This window comes from Parasteatoda tepidariorum, chromosome 2 (assembly GCF_982258835.1).
Source record: "Parasteatoda tepidariorum strain Cologne lab strain chromosome 2, Ptep-v5.0, whole genome shotgun sequence".
NCBI lineage: Eukaryota > Metazoa > Arthropoda > Arachnida > Araneae > Theridiidae > Parasteatoda > Parasteatoda tepidariorum.
The window spans coordinates 26,611,233-26,628,195 of record NC_141756.1 but is presented as its reverse complement, the minus strand read 5'-3'; the positions used below and the strand labels follow the sequence as shown (position 1 = coordinate 26,628,195).

Genomic DNA, 16,963 nt, shown 5'->3' with positions numbered 1-16,963 from the left:
ATTTTTGTAGGATTCACTTAGAAGAAACTAAAATAAAAATAAACAAAGCATTTGTTTGTTGTAGTAATATCGGATGTTTATAAGAACTGATTGCAACAGTAAAATATGTGTTCACTGGCTTTTAAACACTGCGTATAGTTTTATTTTTTATTTTTCTGAAAAATGATAATCTATACAGAGAAACGTGTCGCTTGTTTCACCTTCGAAGATGAAACCAAACAGAAGTTCTAAAAATATCTTCTCCCTTCCCCCTAGTTAGAAAAAAAAAAGAAACGAAAAACATGAGGAACACAAAGTTGTATTTAAAAATTATATTCACCTTACCTATTTTTCAAAACTATTTATTTTTAAAAGTTTATAAGTCTAATTTTAGGGCCCGAAATTACCACTCTCCAGCTCGCCATTGGCGATCAAATATTTAACGATGGCGAGTAAATTTCATACTTAAAAATGTTGAGTTTTAATTTAAACTATATAAGTTTAGATTATCGTTGCCTAGATAAAGAGGGGCATAAAAGTGTTTTGAAATCAAATGGAGGAGCTCATTTTTTTTCCGATATCGACCAAAAACTGCTAAGTCATTCATTTTCTCATTCATTCATCATTCATTTTCTCATTTCTAAGTCATTCATTCTGCGAAACTGTTGCTACGAGCAACTTTGAAATCTTAAATGACCTTATTATGTAAACATTATTGCAATAAATATGTTTCGAATTTTATGTTTCTACATTCATTTATGGTTTTGTACCTAAAATATTCTTCATAGTACATAATTTAAGATTTTAAAAAGTTTTTGAAATGCTTATAAACGTAAAATAAAAAAAACGAGTCAAAAGTTTAGTCTGACCAGTACCTTTGGAATTGAAATTTTGTGACGTGTCTTATTTGATTCAGCGAAAAAGTCTAAAAATTAGAAAATGATTCCAAAAATACGTTATTTACAGGGCCATTTGCTCAAACGAATATGTTTTATGTTCGATTATTTTTATTTTTTATGAAGGAACACAACAGACTTTTTTTGAATTAATAAATCCTTTTACAATGTTTGTTCGCCGATTGCGATAAATTTAAAAGTTCGTCTAAATCTGTTCAGCAACAGGGGTTTAAAATTCACAATTTGAAAATAATTCTACAAAGCCGTTATTTAACTTTTCAAAGCGATTTATTCAAAAAAAGAAGGAAAAAAAGTTCTTATTACTTTAAAGTATTATTTTTTTCTACTTTTCTTATGCGTTTCTTATGCTCAATATTTTGTCTCTACTACTCAAGAAAACTTTATTTTGAATCTCGTATAGCTTCAGAGCCGTTGGCGCAGGATTCTGAAATTTTTATATTGACTGTGAAGAGTAATTTTAGCTCACGATCCGAAAACATTTAATTATTCCGTTCGGGAGAGATATTTGAAAAATAATCGCATTAGTTTAACTTTAGCTATTATTTAAAATAAAATTGTAAGCGATTATGTTTAAAATTTTATCACAGGTTCTTCATTGTTTAAATTTTTTTCCAGACATTAACGGGAAGTGCATATGAATTGGTGCCACGTCACCGAATTAGCATTTCTAAAGTAAACTAAAACCACATGTTAATTTTGTTTATAGTTATGGTTTTAAAGCGTGTTTCTGAAAAAAAAATAAGGTGCGATTTTTATTCGAAGACTTAATGAATAGTAAAACAAAAAAGTATGAAATAAAATAATTTAACATATTTAAAAATATTATTTTAAATTAAATTAATAAAATATTTTTTTTCAAATTAATAAAATAATTTAAAATAATTAATTAAAAAACAACTTTTCTATGGTTTTGCATGAAAAAATAATAAACAAACTATTGCGTGTAACTCATAAAAATCAAGTTCATATAGTCTCGGCTTATTTTACACATTTTTCACAGAAAATACAATATGGAGACAGTTTTCCAGTTCATAAAATGAAAGTAATCCTCCCCTAAAATGTCGTGAATAAAGTTTATATTGTAAATAATATTCATAACAATGTTCATAATTTTGAAGTAGAAATTTTAATAAAATTAAAAAAAGAAAGAAATCTGAACTCTGTCCGCGATAAGCCATGAAGGTTAAAGCCAACAGTGCTCTTTTCTTGACCTCGGGCTCTTGGGTACGGGAACGGATACTTCGGTAAGGTGGTCAGCCGAATGCCATTCCCAAGCCTGCTTGGTACTCATTTTATCGTCCCACTGAAGAGATGTATAGTTATAGTTACAAACGAGATGTGTAGTAATTAATGCATAGCAACAATCTAACGTTTCTTCTAAACTTTTTAACTTTTTTTCGAAAAATAGTTTGTTGCTTGCAATTTTTTTTCCAATAAAAAGTTTATTGTTCGGAAACATGGCCGTATTATTCATATTCCTTTTTTTTTACATTTTGAGTTGATGTTATACGCTGTTTCAAATGTTTATCACGACATTTAGATTTACTTTTTCCAAATTCAAATTAGAGGATTTCCCGATCTAAGTTTTTATTTCCTGCTAAAAATTAAAAAATAAAAATATCACATCAAGGCTATTTCCTTTTTAATTCAATTGGGTATACTATAGCCTACGTCACAGGTTGTGTTATTCCTACTAAATTTAACCCATGAACGGCATTTTCTGCGAGCCTAACTTTAAGCCACAAATAAACAAACGAAGTGCTTGATCGTTTAAATAGCTGCTCGCCAGATTTTATTGCATTATAAAGAAAAGCAATTGATATTCGATTTTTGATTAATAATTGATTTATGTGGATAGTGACATAGAATTTAGCATTGCGTCATGGTAAATGTTATTCCTACTAAGTGGAAGTAGTTGTGTTTTTTTTATATTATACCCAATTATAGAAACGCAGTAATAAAAACTAGCACATGACAGAAATATTAACAGTTGATCAGAAGAACTATTAATAGTCAGCTTTTTATTTTATTTTATTTTATTTTCTAGAAACGGCTAATTGCAATACACTCAGGCTAAATGGGTTCAATATCCAATTACGATAGATAGTTTAACTACTAGTAATATGATGATGAGTTTATCATTTTACTTTATTATTTTTAATTAAATTTATAAAAAAAATATCGTTTGATCAATTGTTATGTTTTAATTCTGTAAAATGTTATGCTTGTTTTTTTCTTTTAAGGTTTTGAATGTTAAGGAAAACAAAGTGCTTTTTGTTTTAATTAAAGTAAATTATGATTTAATTTAATATTTCGTTTTCTTGCTCTAAAATTTATTTTTGAATAAAATATATATTTAAAGAATTGACGTGTATCATTAATTCCTTTGAAGTAATTGAATATCACTAACTACTATTTCTTATAATTACAACAAATAAATTATCGAATTATATTGTTTATTTTTATCAATTTATAACAAAACTTATTACACAACAGATTGAAATTAACAGACGTAAAAAATATGTCAGAAATTATAATTGCGAAAAAAAGAACTAAAACTAAAATAAAATATTTAGAATTGTTTCGAAAGTTTAATCTTTCTATGCCTAGATACCTAAATTCGTGCAATCATATTTTGATTTTGTAATTTTTATTGAAATGAGTGAAAAAACTCAGCTTAGCACTTTAAACCAAAAAAGAGAATTATTCATCAATGCTATAAACATAATCGCACAGAAATTAATAAAATGTGATAGAGACAATAAATTTTAAACTTATTGTGTTAACTATTCACAACTATGAATAAGTATGCTACGTATAGTTCGTTCACCAGGAGTTGACACTTGGCTCCACCTACTCGGACGCAGAGTTCATTTCAGCGCGGGGGAGTAAGAGAAAAAAACATTTCCCCGCTTGAAGTCGAGATAACCTCTAATGCGCGCAAAGCCTCCACACGGTTTTTTATAGGTAGTCCAATCAGACCACTATAAAGGCAAACCAGTTTACGAAAGAGCCTTTCAATAGAAAATCTAGTAAAACTAAAAAAGTGGCAGCAAATACATGTCTGAAAATTTGTTTAATTTTTGAATATGATTAGTTTGTCTTATTTACTTGTCTATCACAACAGATTCAATTCTCAAATACATATGACAAATTCCTCTCAGTCATTTTTAAAATAGAATTTGGTTTCATGCTCTCAAACTGTTCACTTTTTAAATAGTCTGATAAACTACTGATAAGAAGCCGCGTGGAGGCTTTCTGATGTAGAAGGTGATGGCCAAACACAAACAGAGAATTCTTTTTCAGTCACTTACTTCGCTTTATCATCAGCTATTATACCTTTCGTTATTCTAGCTAATTTATATTTAAAAACTTTTTCCCAGCAAAATATCTAAAAAAGAACAAACTATTCAATAAAAAGAGAGAAATATCAGCAAGTTTATGAAATAAAATGCACATGTTCAAAATATGCACTAGAAGAGTGCGAAATAAATATTTTTGTCATACGATCGCCAAATAGCAGCCTTGATGTTCACATCCTTCTCCCCAAAATAGCGAAATAGTATCATCCGATACCACGTAATGAAGGCGGAGTCAAGTGCCAACACCTGGTGAACGAACTATAGTAATGGTTACAGTTCATTGTTATTAAGAAAAATAATTATAAAAAAATAATTTTTGAATAAGACATAAATTTTTTTAAACTTATCTTGATTATGAACTACTTTAACCCTTTGAAGCAGAATTTTTATTAAACATACTTTTCATACTTTTTTCATTAGTTTGTTTTAATGTTGGTCAAAATAAATGTTAACTATTATATTTGACATTTTAATAATTTATGGTTATAAAACACGGTGTCTTTTTTCTGCATTAAAAGTAAAATCATCCAAAAACGGTTCGCATGCAAACATTAAATTTTCAAATTTACATTAGATCTACAAAACAGCTATTTATCAATGAAATTTCTTTAATTTATGAAGCAAATTACTAATAAATTCTTAAATATGAATGGAAATAAAATTTTAAAACTACCTTTTTTCAGATTTCATAGTTTAGTATAAATATAATTTCGGTAATCTAACAGATTTTTTTATTAGAAATCAGAGTATTTTTCATAATTAAAAAATGCGAAAACATATTTTTGCTTTCGATTAAAGCATTAGAAAAAACTATATTAAAGGGACATCGGTGTCCTATCATCGTTAAAACGGTTAAAAGTAGTATTACGAGAGAAATTTAAGTAGTACTTATAAAAAGACATAAATAATAACGAATTTTTTTTTGTCATATTATTATTATTTTATTTAAATACTATTCTTATTGAATAATTATAGACATAATGAATAAAATTATCTGAATAAGAAAAACATTTAAATTTTACTGATCATTAATTATCATCTATGATTGATTATGATTCAACCATAGTTTATTAATTACTTTAAAGGTAGTATTTCGAGAAAAATTGACTTCTCCGATTATAAAATCAGCAGAGAAAAATTCAAGTGGTGTTTATAAAAATATACAAATGATGAAATATTTGTGCATGTGTGTCATAAAAGTGATGTTTTATTTAAACTTTTCATGCACATTTTTTATATTGTTTAACCAAAAATAAAACCTATAAAACTTATATTTTTTTAAATACTTAAGTTTGTTTGATTGTAAATTTTAACAACTAAAACATTCTAACTTATTGGCAATAAATATTTCGAGGCGAGCTTACTGCTGGGCAACTTGTTTTATTTTGTCAAAAAGAAGCTTTTCAAACATCCCCAAAAAGTTGCTTTAAACATGGTTTAAATATATTTCTTTTCTGATGAAAAGGCGTCTTAGCGCGTGTTTACCACTTGTCAAAACAGTTCATCACCTGTTGCAGTAAAACTTAAAAAGTAACTTTGCTCTTCTTTTACCCTTCATCTCTGCTCTATATAGTTAAATACAACCGAGAAAATGGTAAGGCATTAACGTCATTCTAGAATAAAAGCACATATCGTTGAAATGGAATGAATGTAATGCTAAATTATATCAATTTCTAAATTTTAAACGTTTCAAAGTGACTGCCTTTATAAAAATCTTAAATAAGAGAGATTTAATTGTAAGAAATTTCAGATCAAATTGAGGTAAAATCTATTTTTAAATGAACATGTTACGAAAGAAAAAATCTGAGACACCATAATTTTTACTGTAATAATCACTCTAATTGAAAAAATTTTAATGTATAAATAACAATATAATATTTTACAGTAGAAATGAATTTTGCAGTATAATGGATTTTAAGGATGATGCAACGAAAGTATATACCGTAATTCGATCCTGAATTTTTCACAGCATAGGAAAACTACATATTATAAAAAATTGCTCTTTTTATATTTTTATATTTCATATTTTATGCAATTTCAAAATTATAACTGTAAAAGAATTACCCTTGAAACTCCATATAGATTAAAAACTATTTCAATACAAATAGTTAAAAAAATCTCCCGCAAGTAACAATTTACATCTTAAAGACTGTAAAAGCTTGCATTTTAGCTTAATTTACTTTCTTTCCCGAAAGGAAAGTGGGAATTATATATAAAACTGTAGAATTTTTGAACATATCAATCGTTATCGCTCATGCATATGTTGATCTTATCTTCTATCATTCATTCCATAAAATATATTCAAAAATCTCAATTAGTTCTTATTTAATAGCTCATTTATTTATTTCAGGCGTAATAATGACACGCTAGAATTTAAAAAAAGTAAAACACAGAAAAAAGACGGAAAATAAAGAGAAAAAAAAGGTATTATGAAAAGATAAGAAAAATTTTTCGAGATTGCAGTGAAGATCACCAGGTCCAAATTATAAAAAAAATTTAAAAAAAAGAATACTTTTGATGACTATTTGTACTTACTTTTGTTCGGGATTTCTTTTTAAATATATTCTTCAAAATATAAAAATATACTTAAGCGAAATTTCTAAAATTAAGGAATAAAAGAATTTTCGTATTAAACTCACATTCTTTCAGAGAGGTAAAAAATAAGTTTTTTACGAACGTAAAAGTAGTTAATTTCGAAAAACAAATTTTAAAAGCTTCATCATTTCCAAAGCATTAATTTTACAACAGTACGTGTTCATACAACATTATATATTCAGACAACATTATTTAAACACATAGTCAACTACTAAAAATTATTACTACAGAATGTCCTTTTTTTACTTAAAAATCCTTTACATCGTTTTCTTAAATATGAAAAAGGAAAATAATATTAGGTCATAAAATTTTAATTTAAGCACTTAGTTACTCTTACAGATGTAGGTATATAATAGCAAAAGAAAAAGGATTTGGTATTTGCTATTAATGCAGAAATATTAATAATTAGTTATCATACAATCAAACTATTATTAAATTTAACATAAATTAACATTATAACATAATATTCTTATCAGTTGCGGAGGGTTAATTGAAGTTATTAAGTTTTAAAGAGAATTAAAAATTTAAAACTTATAATTTAAAAGAAAAGAAGAATGAAACAAAAGACACTATATTCATCAAGAACTTTAAATCTTTAACGCATAGCATCGCTCATAGTTTTTATCAAAAGTTAAGATAAATGGTTACCCTTTTTAATAATAAAGTGTAATAGTAAATAATTGTAAATATTATTATATTAAAAAAAAACATTCTAATTTCGATTCTAAAATAATTAAATAAAATACTTCACAGGCAAGTATTACAAGGTTAAGATAACTATTTCGGAACTTTTTTATAATTAAAAGAAAGGTGAAAGAGCAAATTTATTACCAAATAATTTCGTCAGTTGCATATTTTTTATAAATAATGGCAAAAGTGTATTAGTAATTAAGTTAAAAATAAATATTTGTACGGTCGATACTCAAAATAAATCGAAAAAGAATATGTTAAAAGCAAAATAACTAACCTGTTCGCAGTTGGCAATACTCGTGGTTATCGTTTGTTTTTCCTCTAAACTTTCTTGTGCTGTTAAGGTAAAGGCTACATTTTTTCCTCTCCTGTTAAGAACATCACTTATTTCTTTATTTAATAGTTCGTGAGTGACAGGCAGTCGTTTCCTTAAAGTTTCGAAAACATTCGAAGCTTTCGTAACACCAGTACACTCATCAAGTGCTTCAAAACTTGTAACGGAAGTTTGGAAATCAGACGATTCGACGGAAATGGAGTCGTTATTAATTTTATGCGAAGAAATCGTTTGCAAAATATTATTCTCGTTTATAATGTTATTAATGTCATTATTAGCACTGTTATTACCTGGCTTTAATTTATTTATTGAAGAGTTAGTTTGTTTTACGAATTGCATTTCTTTTTGGACGGTTTTATTTATAGCTAAACAATTATTAGAATTTTGGTTTTTGGTATCATGATTGGTTTCATGAGAAAAAAACGTTTGAGAAACGTTATTCTCAATGTCGTTTTCCACATTGAGAATATTTGATTTCAAATAATTGCTTGTATCTTCCAAACATTGCTTTGTTTGCTTCAACCCTACTTTTTCGTTAAATTCATTTTCATCAAAATTGGAAATACTCATCTCAGAAAATGTTATATTACCATTACTTTCATTTAAAGTACTAGTTAAGGACAGGGGCCCACTAAGTTTATTACTAGTTGAAGTTTCCTCAGACATGAGGATATGTTTCAAAGAAACGTCGCTTTCTTGTGCCGAGCGTTGAAAAGCACTATCCTCCATGTCTATATTATTTTCTGTAGAATATTTTTCAGAGAGTGGAACATGAACTCCGGCGTTCGTAAAATCTGAACACGAAGATGTGTCCTTAGTTATAGTTTCGATATTCGCATCTGATACATTAAACTCTTTTACATTTTCTTCGAATTTGCATTTATAATTTTCAGTTTCTTTCAATGTGTCTTGTTTCACTGTGACTGAAGTGAAGCTGGTAATTTCTGAACCAATTATGTTCTCATTGTGATTCAAAATGTCATAAGTTTTTATAAGTTTACCCTGATCCTCAGCAGAGTTTATCTGATCTACCGAATTCAAAGACGTGTGTTTCAATTGCTCAAATGGCACTGTTTTTTCTTCTAAGCTCTGCATTTCCTTTGTCAAAGCAATTTTTTCACTTAACCCATTGCAAACACTTTCCGAAAACACACCGCCGGGTTGTAGGCATTTATCGCTAACAACAGATTCAATTTGTGGGTGGACGAGTTTTATGTCTTCAGGATTCTCTTCTGGAAACTTCGAATGCTTCATCTTATCAAGCCTACTTTTCAATTCATTAACTACAGGTTCAGTCTGAGAGTTGACAGGTCTTACGTTTTCAGAGTTTTCTTCTGAAATCTTCGAAGATTTCATTTTTCCAAGTTTACCTTTCAGTTCGCTAAGTACACCTCCAAAGCCAAAGGCGGGTGTACCTTTTTTCTCTTTAATATCAGATACTGGGATTTCCAATGCCTTGGTATTCGGAAAAGAATCGAGATTTTCCATGCTTTCCCAACTTTTAAGGCACTCTTTATTTTTAAAATTGGACAAAACTTCCTGTTTATCAGATTCAGTTGAATATATATTTAGAGAATTACCAGCACATGTTGATCGAGCTTCATCTAATCGAATTAGACCATTATCATTGCCAGTATGCAAAGATTGAGCATTACTTAAATAAGATTCTTCACTGGCTTCTGATGTAACAAACTCAGTAGCATAAAAATCAACATTTCCATTGTTTGAGCTCATTATGTTTCTGTAAGATACCGAGGCTACGCATTGTTTACCTTCTATAAAATCAACTTTAGGAGTACATTGGGGCAGAACATTTTCCTTAGACGTGTATTCAATTTTCATGGGTTCGCTGAAATCCAACTCTTCTACGTCATTTTCATCAAAAGCACCCACAGGAATAAGTCTGTTACCTGTCTCCTTATTATCACTAACTTCGAAGTTACTGAACTTTAGCTTATATCTTTCTAACCTACTTAATGTCTCAGTTGAATCTGGCTTATTTTGAATATTATTTAAGTTTTCTTTATCTGCACTTGAATCATCTTCAACTTTAATTCTCTTAGCCTTAAAAATTTCATTACCTCTAGGGTTTCGTTTCCCAGGTCGCTTCGGCCTCGTCTTCCTGACATCTGGTAAAACTTCAACTTCTTCGCGAATCAGGTCAAACTCTTGGACAGGAGAATTTTCAATGGTTTCGGGTAACTTAATCTCACTGAGCATTTTTATAGGGGTCGTCTGTCGAAATTTTTCGAGGTCAAAGGCTAGTCCAGCTTCTAATCCAGCTGGTAGTGTATGTCGTCTGCTATGTTTTGAATCTTCCCCCAAACGTTTTGCTGGTATTTCTCTCAGTGCAGCGGGGACAATAGCTCCCTCTTTGCTGTAAATAAATAAATAATCGCTGTCGTTTAGCTTTAACACGTCTTTTATACCACCTCTCACAATAAGCTCAACTTCTGACGGCACGATTACGTCACGCATAGACTCATCTTCTACCACTGACGACATATCATCTACTGTTTTGTCAGTAGATGCATTTAAAACAGGATATAAATACTTATGTCCTGACATGGCTCTGTATTTTGCTGTGATGCGACAGTGAAAATCATGTTCAGTTACCATACGAGTAGTACCATCGAGATCTAGGATTGGATAGACATATTTATAATCTTTAAAATGACCATGTTTTTCTGTTATCCGGCAACCAGATATCCGGTCAAATTTCGGATAATCATCAGAATTAGGAACGTAATGGTGTTCATCCATGGAGTGACTTTTGCCAGTTATGCGGCAAAAAGGAGTTGTACTTGATCGCGTGTATCGATAAATGGCGGCAAGTGTAGGGGTCCTCCTTCTGAATTTCGAATCCATAATAAAGAAATATAATTAAAAATTTATAAATAGTTTTCGCAGTAAGAAGATACAAGCTTCAAATTTCAAAATTAATTATTTGAGAATAATTATTTTTATGCAATTCATTTTCATTTAAAGTTTGTTTATGATTGAAAAAAAATTCAACTTAGCAATGCTATTAGCAATGGAAACTTAAGGAATCAATACAAATTAACTATATATAAAAGATTCTAAAACTAATAGAACATAATAGCGGAAATGTCATTTACTTTTCAGAAAATAATAATTTTCAATTACCGATATTAGGGCAAAAACTTCTCCCTTACTTTATTTATGTTGAGTAATTTTAATTCTGAAGCCAAAATAGTTAAATAATCTTTAAAATTGTATAATTAACAAGCTTTTATTATTACATAAGAAATATGGATATCAAAAACGTAAGAATTTATTTATTTACAAAATTCACGTTTGAATTTCAACGTGTGTCGACTTGTTAAATTGGATAACAAATTGTTGATAAATTAAATAAGTATATTTGTGTTGACTGAAAAAAAAAGTTAAATTTATTGATTATTACATTAAACTAATAAATGAAAGCAATATATATTCATGAATAAAAATTCGTGTTCTTTTTTAAATAAGTTTTAATAAAGTTTATAAGTATCTAGGGTAGTTTTTTTTCTGAAAGAAATAATTTATTTAAGACTATTGAGTAACTAACCAATTAAAAATAAACAAAGTAGGAACTACTTTTAAAATACTAACAAAGCTAACTAACAAATCTAACTAGCAATTTAAACTAAAATTAATAACTACATTGAAATTGTATTAATTCCTTAAATTTCAATTTTAAAATAAATAAACGTCAATAATTATTTAGGTACTTATCTTTGAATCACATTTCCAAAAACAGTCAGATTTCCATATTCCATAGATACTATAAATTTTTAAAGGTTTTGTATTTATCCAAAGTGTGCACAATAATGATGCATTTAAAATATAGTACAGGATTTTCTGAAACTGGTTTAATCTGATTTAATAGAATATATCGTAGAAGTTATGTTGTGAAGTCGGAACTTCGAGATCTCGAGCGGATAACATCTCCCAAGTGAGGAAACCTCAAACTTGAAATTGTCGGGATACGAGTAGAGGGTGACGTCACGTCACTCGGCTTCAGCTGGTGAGTAGCACCACTGAATAAGACAAATTAACTTGGCCGCCATTTTGAACCACGCACGCGCATTAAAATGTCATTCAAAATTGAGAGCTATTTCAAATTTTTTTTAATGACAATATAATGTGATAATGTAAATAAATGGATTATTTTCCGAACTCAAAATTAAGTGAGAATCATAAAGCCACTAAGGGAGAAAAGCTATTAAAAAAATATTGAAATACTCATTTTTTTAACATATAATTGTGAATGACGTATTTATTGTTGATATATGAATTCAAATATCCTTCACCCAGGGAGACAGGCAATTAAAAAAATATTGAAATACACATTTTTTAACATATAATTGTGAATGACGCATTTATTGCTCATAAATGAATTCAAAAATATCTTTCAAAAATTTAAAATATTATTTTCAAGAAAATTTTTTTTCTTCCTGAATATGCTTATAAAATTAAATACTCATGGCTAGGTAGAATATAAATGAAAATCAAGGGAAACGAATGACTTAGATCAATTTTTCACGAAACACTCGTCATCTGTTGCATTTTTAAAATTGTCAAATCAATAACGTGGAAAATCGGTTCTGCTCGGCAGTTATTACACAGTGAAGGGGTCGTACTGGAGAAAAACAGTCCCCATCCACGCGTATACAAGAAAAACAAAGAAAAGCACAATGAAGAAGACGACAGGAATACGAATTTTTTTCAACATAAAAAGTTGTAAATATTATTCTGAAATTTTCAGGGGGTGCAAACAAATACTGGTGACATTTTTATTTTTATGAGTTCCATCGAAAGCTTGCTCTTGAATATTCTCAAACTTTAAAATTCGTTTTTCTCAGCATCAGCTTTCGTAGACATAAACCCTTCTTCAGACAAGAAATCAAATTTGCACTCACATTACATCATTAATGTATTAGTTTTTAAAGATTTCAGCAAATCAGAAGACAATTTAAAGAATTATTAAGTTAATCGTTTCATTATATATCTTAAAGAGAAGTTTACAACATTAGTAAACATTTGTTGTCTTTAGAGAGACCATAAACAAAATATGACCTGAGGAAAGTTGGATTTCAGAACAATGAGGGCAAATATATGAAAGAAGTAAAGGGTTTAACCCTTATAAAAGATGCAAAGAGTTTAACTTTCGAGATAAGACTATGATAGCAGTTTGAAAAAGCTTATAAATTGTATTATATTTCTATTTGTAATTGTATTTTGTATTTGAATTTATAATATCACGTTTTTATCGTATTTGTATTAGTATTTGCATTGTATTTGCAATAATAATTGATAATGTACTTGTAATTGTATTTGTATTTTCAACTAGAAATGTATTTGCAATTGTAATTGTATAAATAATTGCATTTCAATTGTATTTTTAATAGCAGCTATTGTTTTTTACTTCGAACTGCAGTTATAGTATTTGTATTTTTAATTGTATTTGCAATTTTAACTGGATTTGTAATTTTAATTGTATTTGTAATTAAAACCATCGTTTTTTACTTTTAATCACCGTTATAGTATTTGTATTTCAATTGTTATTGTAAATCTATTTCTAATTGTGCTTGCAATTCTAATTGTAATTGTAATTTTAGTCCTATTTTTAATAGTTTTTGCAATTCAAATTATATATTTAGTTGTTTTTGCATTTCTAAATATAAATGTATTTGCATTTGCTATAGTATTTGTGATTATTAGTGTATTTGTAATTGTAATTGTATTGTATTGTGCTGTGTAGCACTTCGGTGCGTTGCGTTGCATTGCATTGCATTGTATTGCACTGCATTGTATTGTATTGTATTGTATTCTATTCTATTCTATTCTATTCTATTCTATTCTATTCTATTCTATTCTATTCTATTCTATTGCGCTGTATTGCATTGCATTGTATTGTATTGTATTCTATTCTATTCCATTGTATTGTATTGTATTGTATTGCATTGCATTGCATTGCATTGCATTGCATTGCATTGCATTGTATTGTATTGTATTGTATTGTATTGTATTGTATTGTATTGTATTGTATTGTATTGTATTCTATTCTATTCTATTCTATTCTATTCTATTGTAATGTATTCTATGTATTCTATTCTTTTCTATTCTATTCTATACCATTGTATTATATTATGCCATGTTATATTATGTTATGTTATGTTATCTTATGTTATATTATATTATACTATATTATATTATATTATATTATATTATATTATATTATATTATGTTATGTTATGTTATGTTATGTTATGTTATGTTATGTTATGTTATGTTATGTTATGTTATATAATATTTTATTATATTATATTATATTATATTATATTATATTATATTATTATATTATATTATATTATATTATATTATATTATATTATATTATATTATATTATATTATATTATATTATATTATATTATATTATATTATATTATATTATATATTATACTGTACTGTATTGTACTAGTATATGTAGAGGGAAATCGAGAAATAAGTTTAGCAATCAAGATTGATGTGGACTTAAATGGTGGAATGAGATCAGGTTATCCCTGCCATCTCTTCAGCATCTCTAAAGGAGGGATAGGAAGAAGTAAAAAAAAACCTTCAGGTAAAGGGATGGGTGTGAAGAGATGGGTTGACTAAGCTGTTTGTTGGTGAAGATATTTTAACCTAGTGTGCCATTAAAATAGCAGGAAAATGTCCCTGACTTTGATAAATCGTTGTCATGACGTGGCCATCAACGACACTATTAATCTGATGAGTTACGTCAATTTGGTGGCTCTTATAGGTTGAATGAATAATTTCGGTTAGAACAAACCTAGAAAAGAACATTATTTTCGATTTTCGAAAAGAAAAAAGTTATCTTAAAGTCACAGTGTTTTCAACACTTTAACAATTTATTGGAAACGTATGTTCGGTGTAACATAAAATAATACTTAACCTTTAAAAGTCATTAAAAAATTTCTCCTGTTTTTTTTTCTTTGTTTTTTTTCTCCTCTTACTTTCGTATATTTTTTGACTTTATGTTAAGAAGTTACTCAGCTTGTAAACTTTTTATTCACATTCGCATAAAAGTATTTTTCGATAGTTTTAAGTTATTCAGGAAAAGACAACCTTTGGAAAATCCTCCCATTAATCTCAACCTCAAAACGGAAAAATGGAATTTTCCCAAGTCTCTATTTTTGGAATAGGTTAACACCTTCATAAACACTAATGCACAGAGCTTGTTGAAATTTTTGCACATTTCTTCTAGATAGAAATAACTAGTTCAGATCTCAACTTATTTACTTATTTTACAAGGTAGCACGCAGCTTAAAATTCACCAAAAATCGTAGTGTTTTTACACACAGCTCTGCTAAGAAATCAAATTTCAACACTATAGAAAATGGATACTCAAATATCACTAAACTTATTTTTTTGTTTTTGACAAAATCATTTCCTGGTATATGCTAAGAGAAAAAAATTTCGTCAAAGTGATGAAATAACTATCGTGACTTTTCCGAGGAAATGAGTTTCGTCAAAATTAAAGAAATATTTCACCATGAAATATTTTACAAAATAAAAAAATCTTCGTAGAGGTTATTGTATCAAATTTTTGCGATAATCGCTTCGTCGTAGGCAAGATGAAGTTTGTTTAAAGTAAGAACTCCCCTAGCCATTCGTCTGGTGACTATGGTAACAAAGTATAACTATTTCAAGTAGGGGTGTGGGGTCATTATTTAGGACAGGTTTTGGCTGGGGTCGGCTAAGAAAGGGAATTTTCTGTCAATTATGTTAGCCCTAGAGTGAAGAGAAGCTTCCTCCCTGAAATGGGCTATACTTGTTTCCATAGCAGCAGACTGCCTCAGACTTAGTGGCGGGGGTGTTCTTACCATAGACAAACTATACAGGTAGATCAATGTCATCCCAACAACACAAGAGGGACTGAGAGATCAAATACATCCATACCCAAAGCAGGTTCCGAGCCCGGTATCTTGCTGACTCGAGGCCAACTCCTTGATCACCAATCAACCCGGTTGGATTGTTTCGTCGCTTTATTTTCGATCGTCTAGTTTTTATTCTAGTTCGTTTATTCTAATTAACAATCACCCACAGTGTACTACAATGAATTTGAGTTGAGGAAACGTCATATACTTGAGAGTTCACATTTCGTCACAAATCACGCGGTTTCGTGACGAAATGGTTTTCAAAATTAACGAAATATAGCTCAAGTATAGCTGAATAGTCAAAAGTGAAGGGTTTTGTTTTTGAGAGTTAATTTTACTTTAAATCACTTGTTAGTGATGGGCAATTATCCCCTTATACCTGGAAATGTTTAGGTTTTTGATTTCATATAGCTATGCCTGATCTAGAGATCGAACTATATCATTGGCTATTATCTTTCAATCAATTGCCGTAATATTTTCGTTGTTAATGGCAATCAGCTGCTTACACTATTTTAATTTGAAATGAAACGTATTCCAACTGGTAGCTTCTAGTAACTGTTTGATTATTGATGAATTTTCATTTGGTAGGATATTGAAATGACGTCCACTTGGGCATCTCTGCAAAATTATCAAGAATAATTTAGTCTCACGCGAGAATACTTTCTTCCATAAAATCATTTCTCAAGGCCTAAATTATTACATTTTTTAGATAAAAATTTATAAAATACTTTTTTTTACATATCTACTTAATATCATATAAAGCCCTAATGCGTATTATATAATTCAGAGAGTAATTCTTTGAGATGGAATTGAATTTCATTAAACGCTCAAGCCGCAAAAAGTGGACAACTTTCAATAAAACTTTTAACTTCCTTGAATATGCATAAATGATGATAAAATTTATATGAAGCACATTAACTGTGAAAATGTATAACTATTTAATAATTTAATAAAAGAGATTGAAACTATGGTCATACAATTGTAGAGAATCCCCTGTAGTCCTAAACTAATCGGTCCTAAACTAATCATATTTTGTTTATTGGGGTTTTCACTAGAACTCAAATATTTAATTAAAAGCACTAAAATGAGCACTAAAGTAAAATGAAAGATGGAAACAGCTGATTTAAAATAACTCTAATC

At 28.6% G+C, this 16,963-nt stretch overlaps 1 protein-coding gene across 8 annotated transcripts in view; it reads right to left on the bottom strand.

Moving 5' to 3' along the window:
- The window catches only part of LOC107442351 (protein Obscurin), a 281,510-nt gene that overhangs the window by 140,570 nt on the left and 123,977 nt on the right, over positions 1–16,963 (bottom strand). For 4 of the 8 annotated variants that reach the window (XM_087157045.1, XM_087157046.1, XM_087157047.1 and 1 more), the window contains exon 1: positions 7,821–11,831. The exons of the other annotated variants lie outside the window; for them this stretch is intronic. In XM_087157045.1, coding sequence (XP_087013171.1) covers positions 7,821–10,745 — 2,925 coding nt within the window. In that variant the 5' untranslated portion in view covers positions 10,746–11,831. Of the gene's footprint in view, positions 1–7,820; positions 11,832–16,963 lie in introns of those variants that run through there. 8 annotated transcript variants of the gene reach the window in all.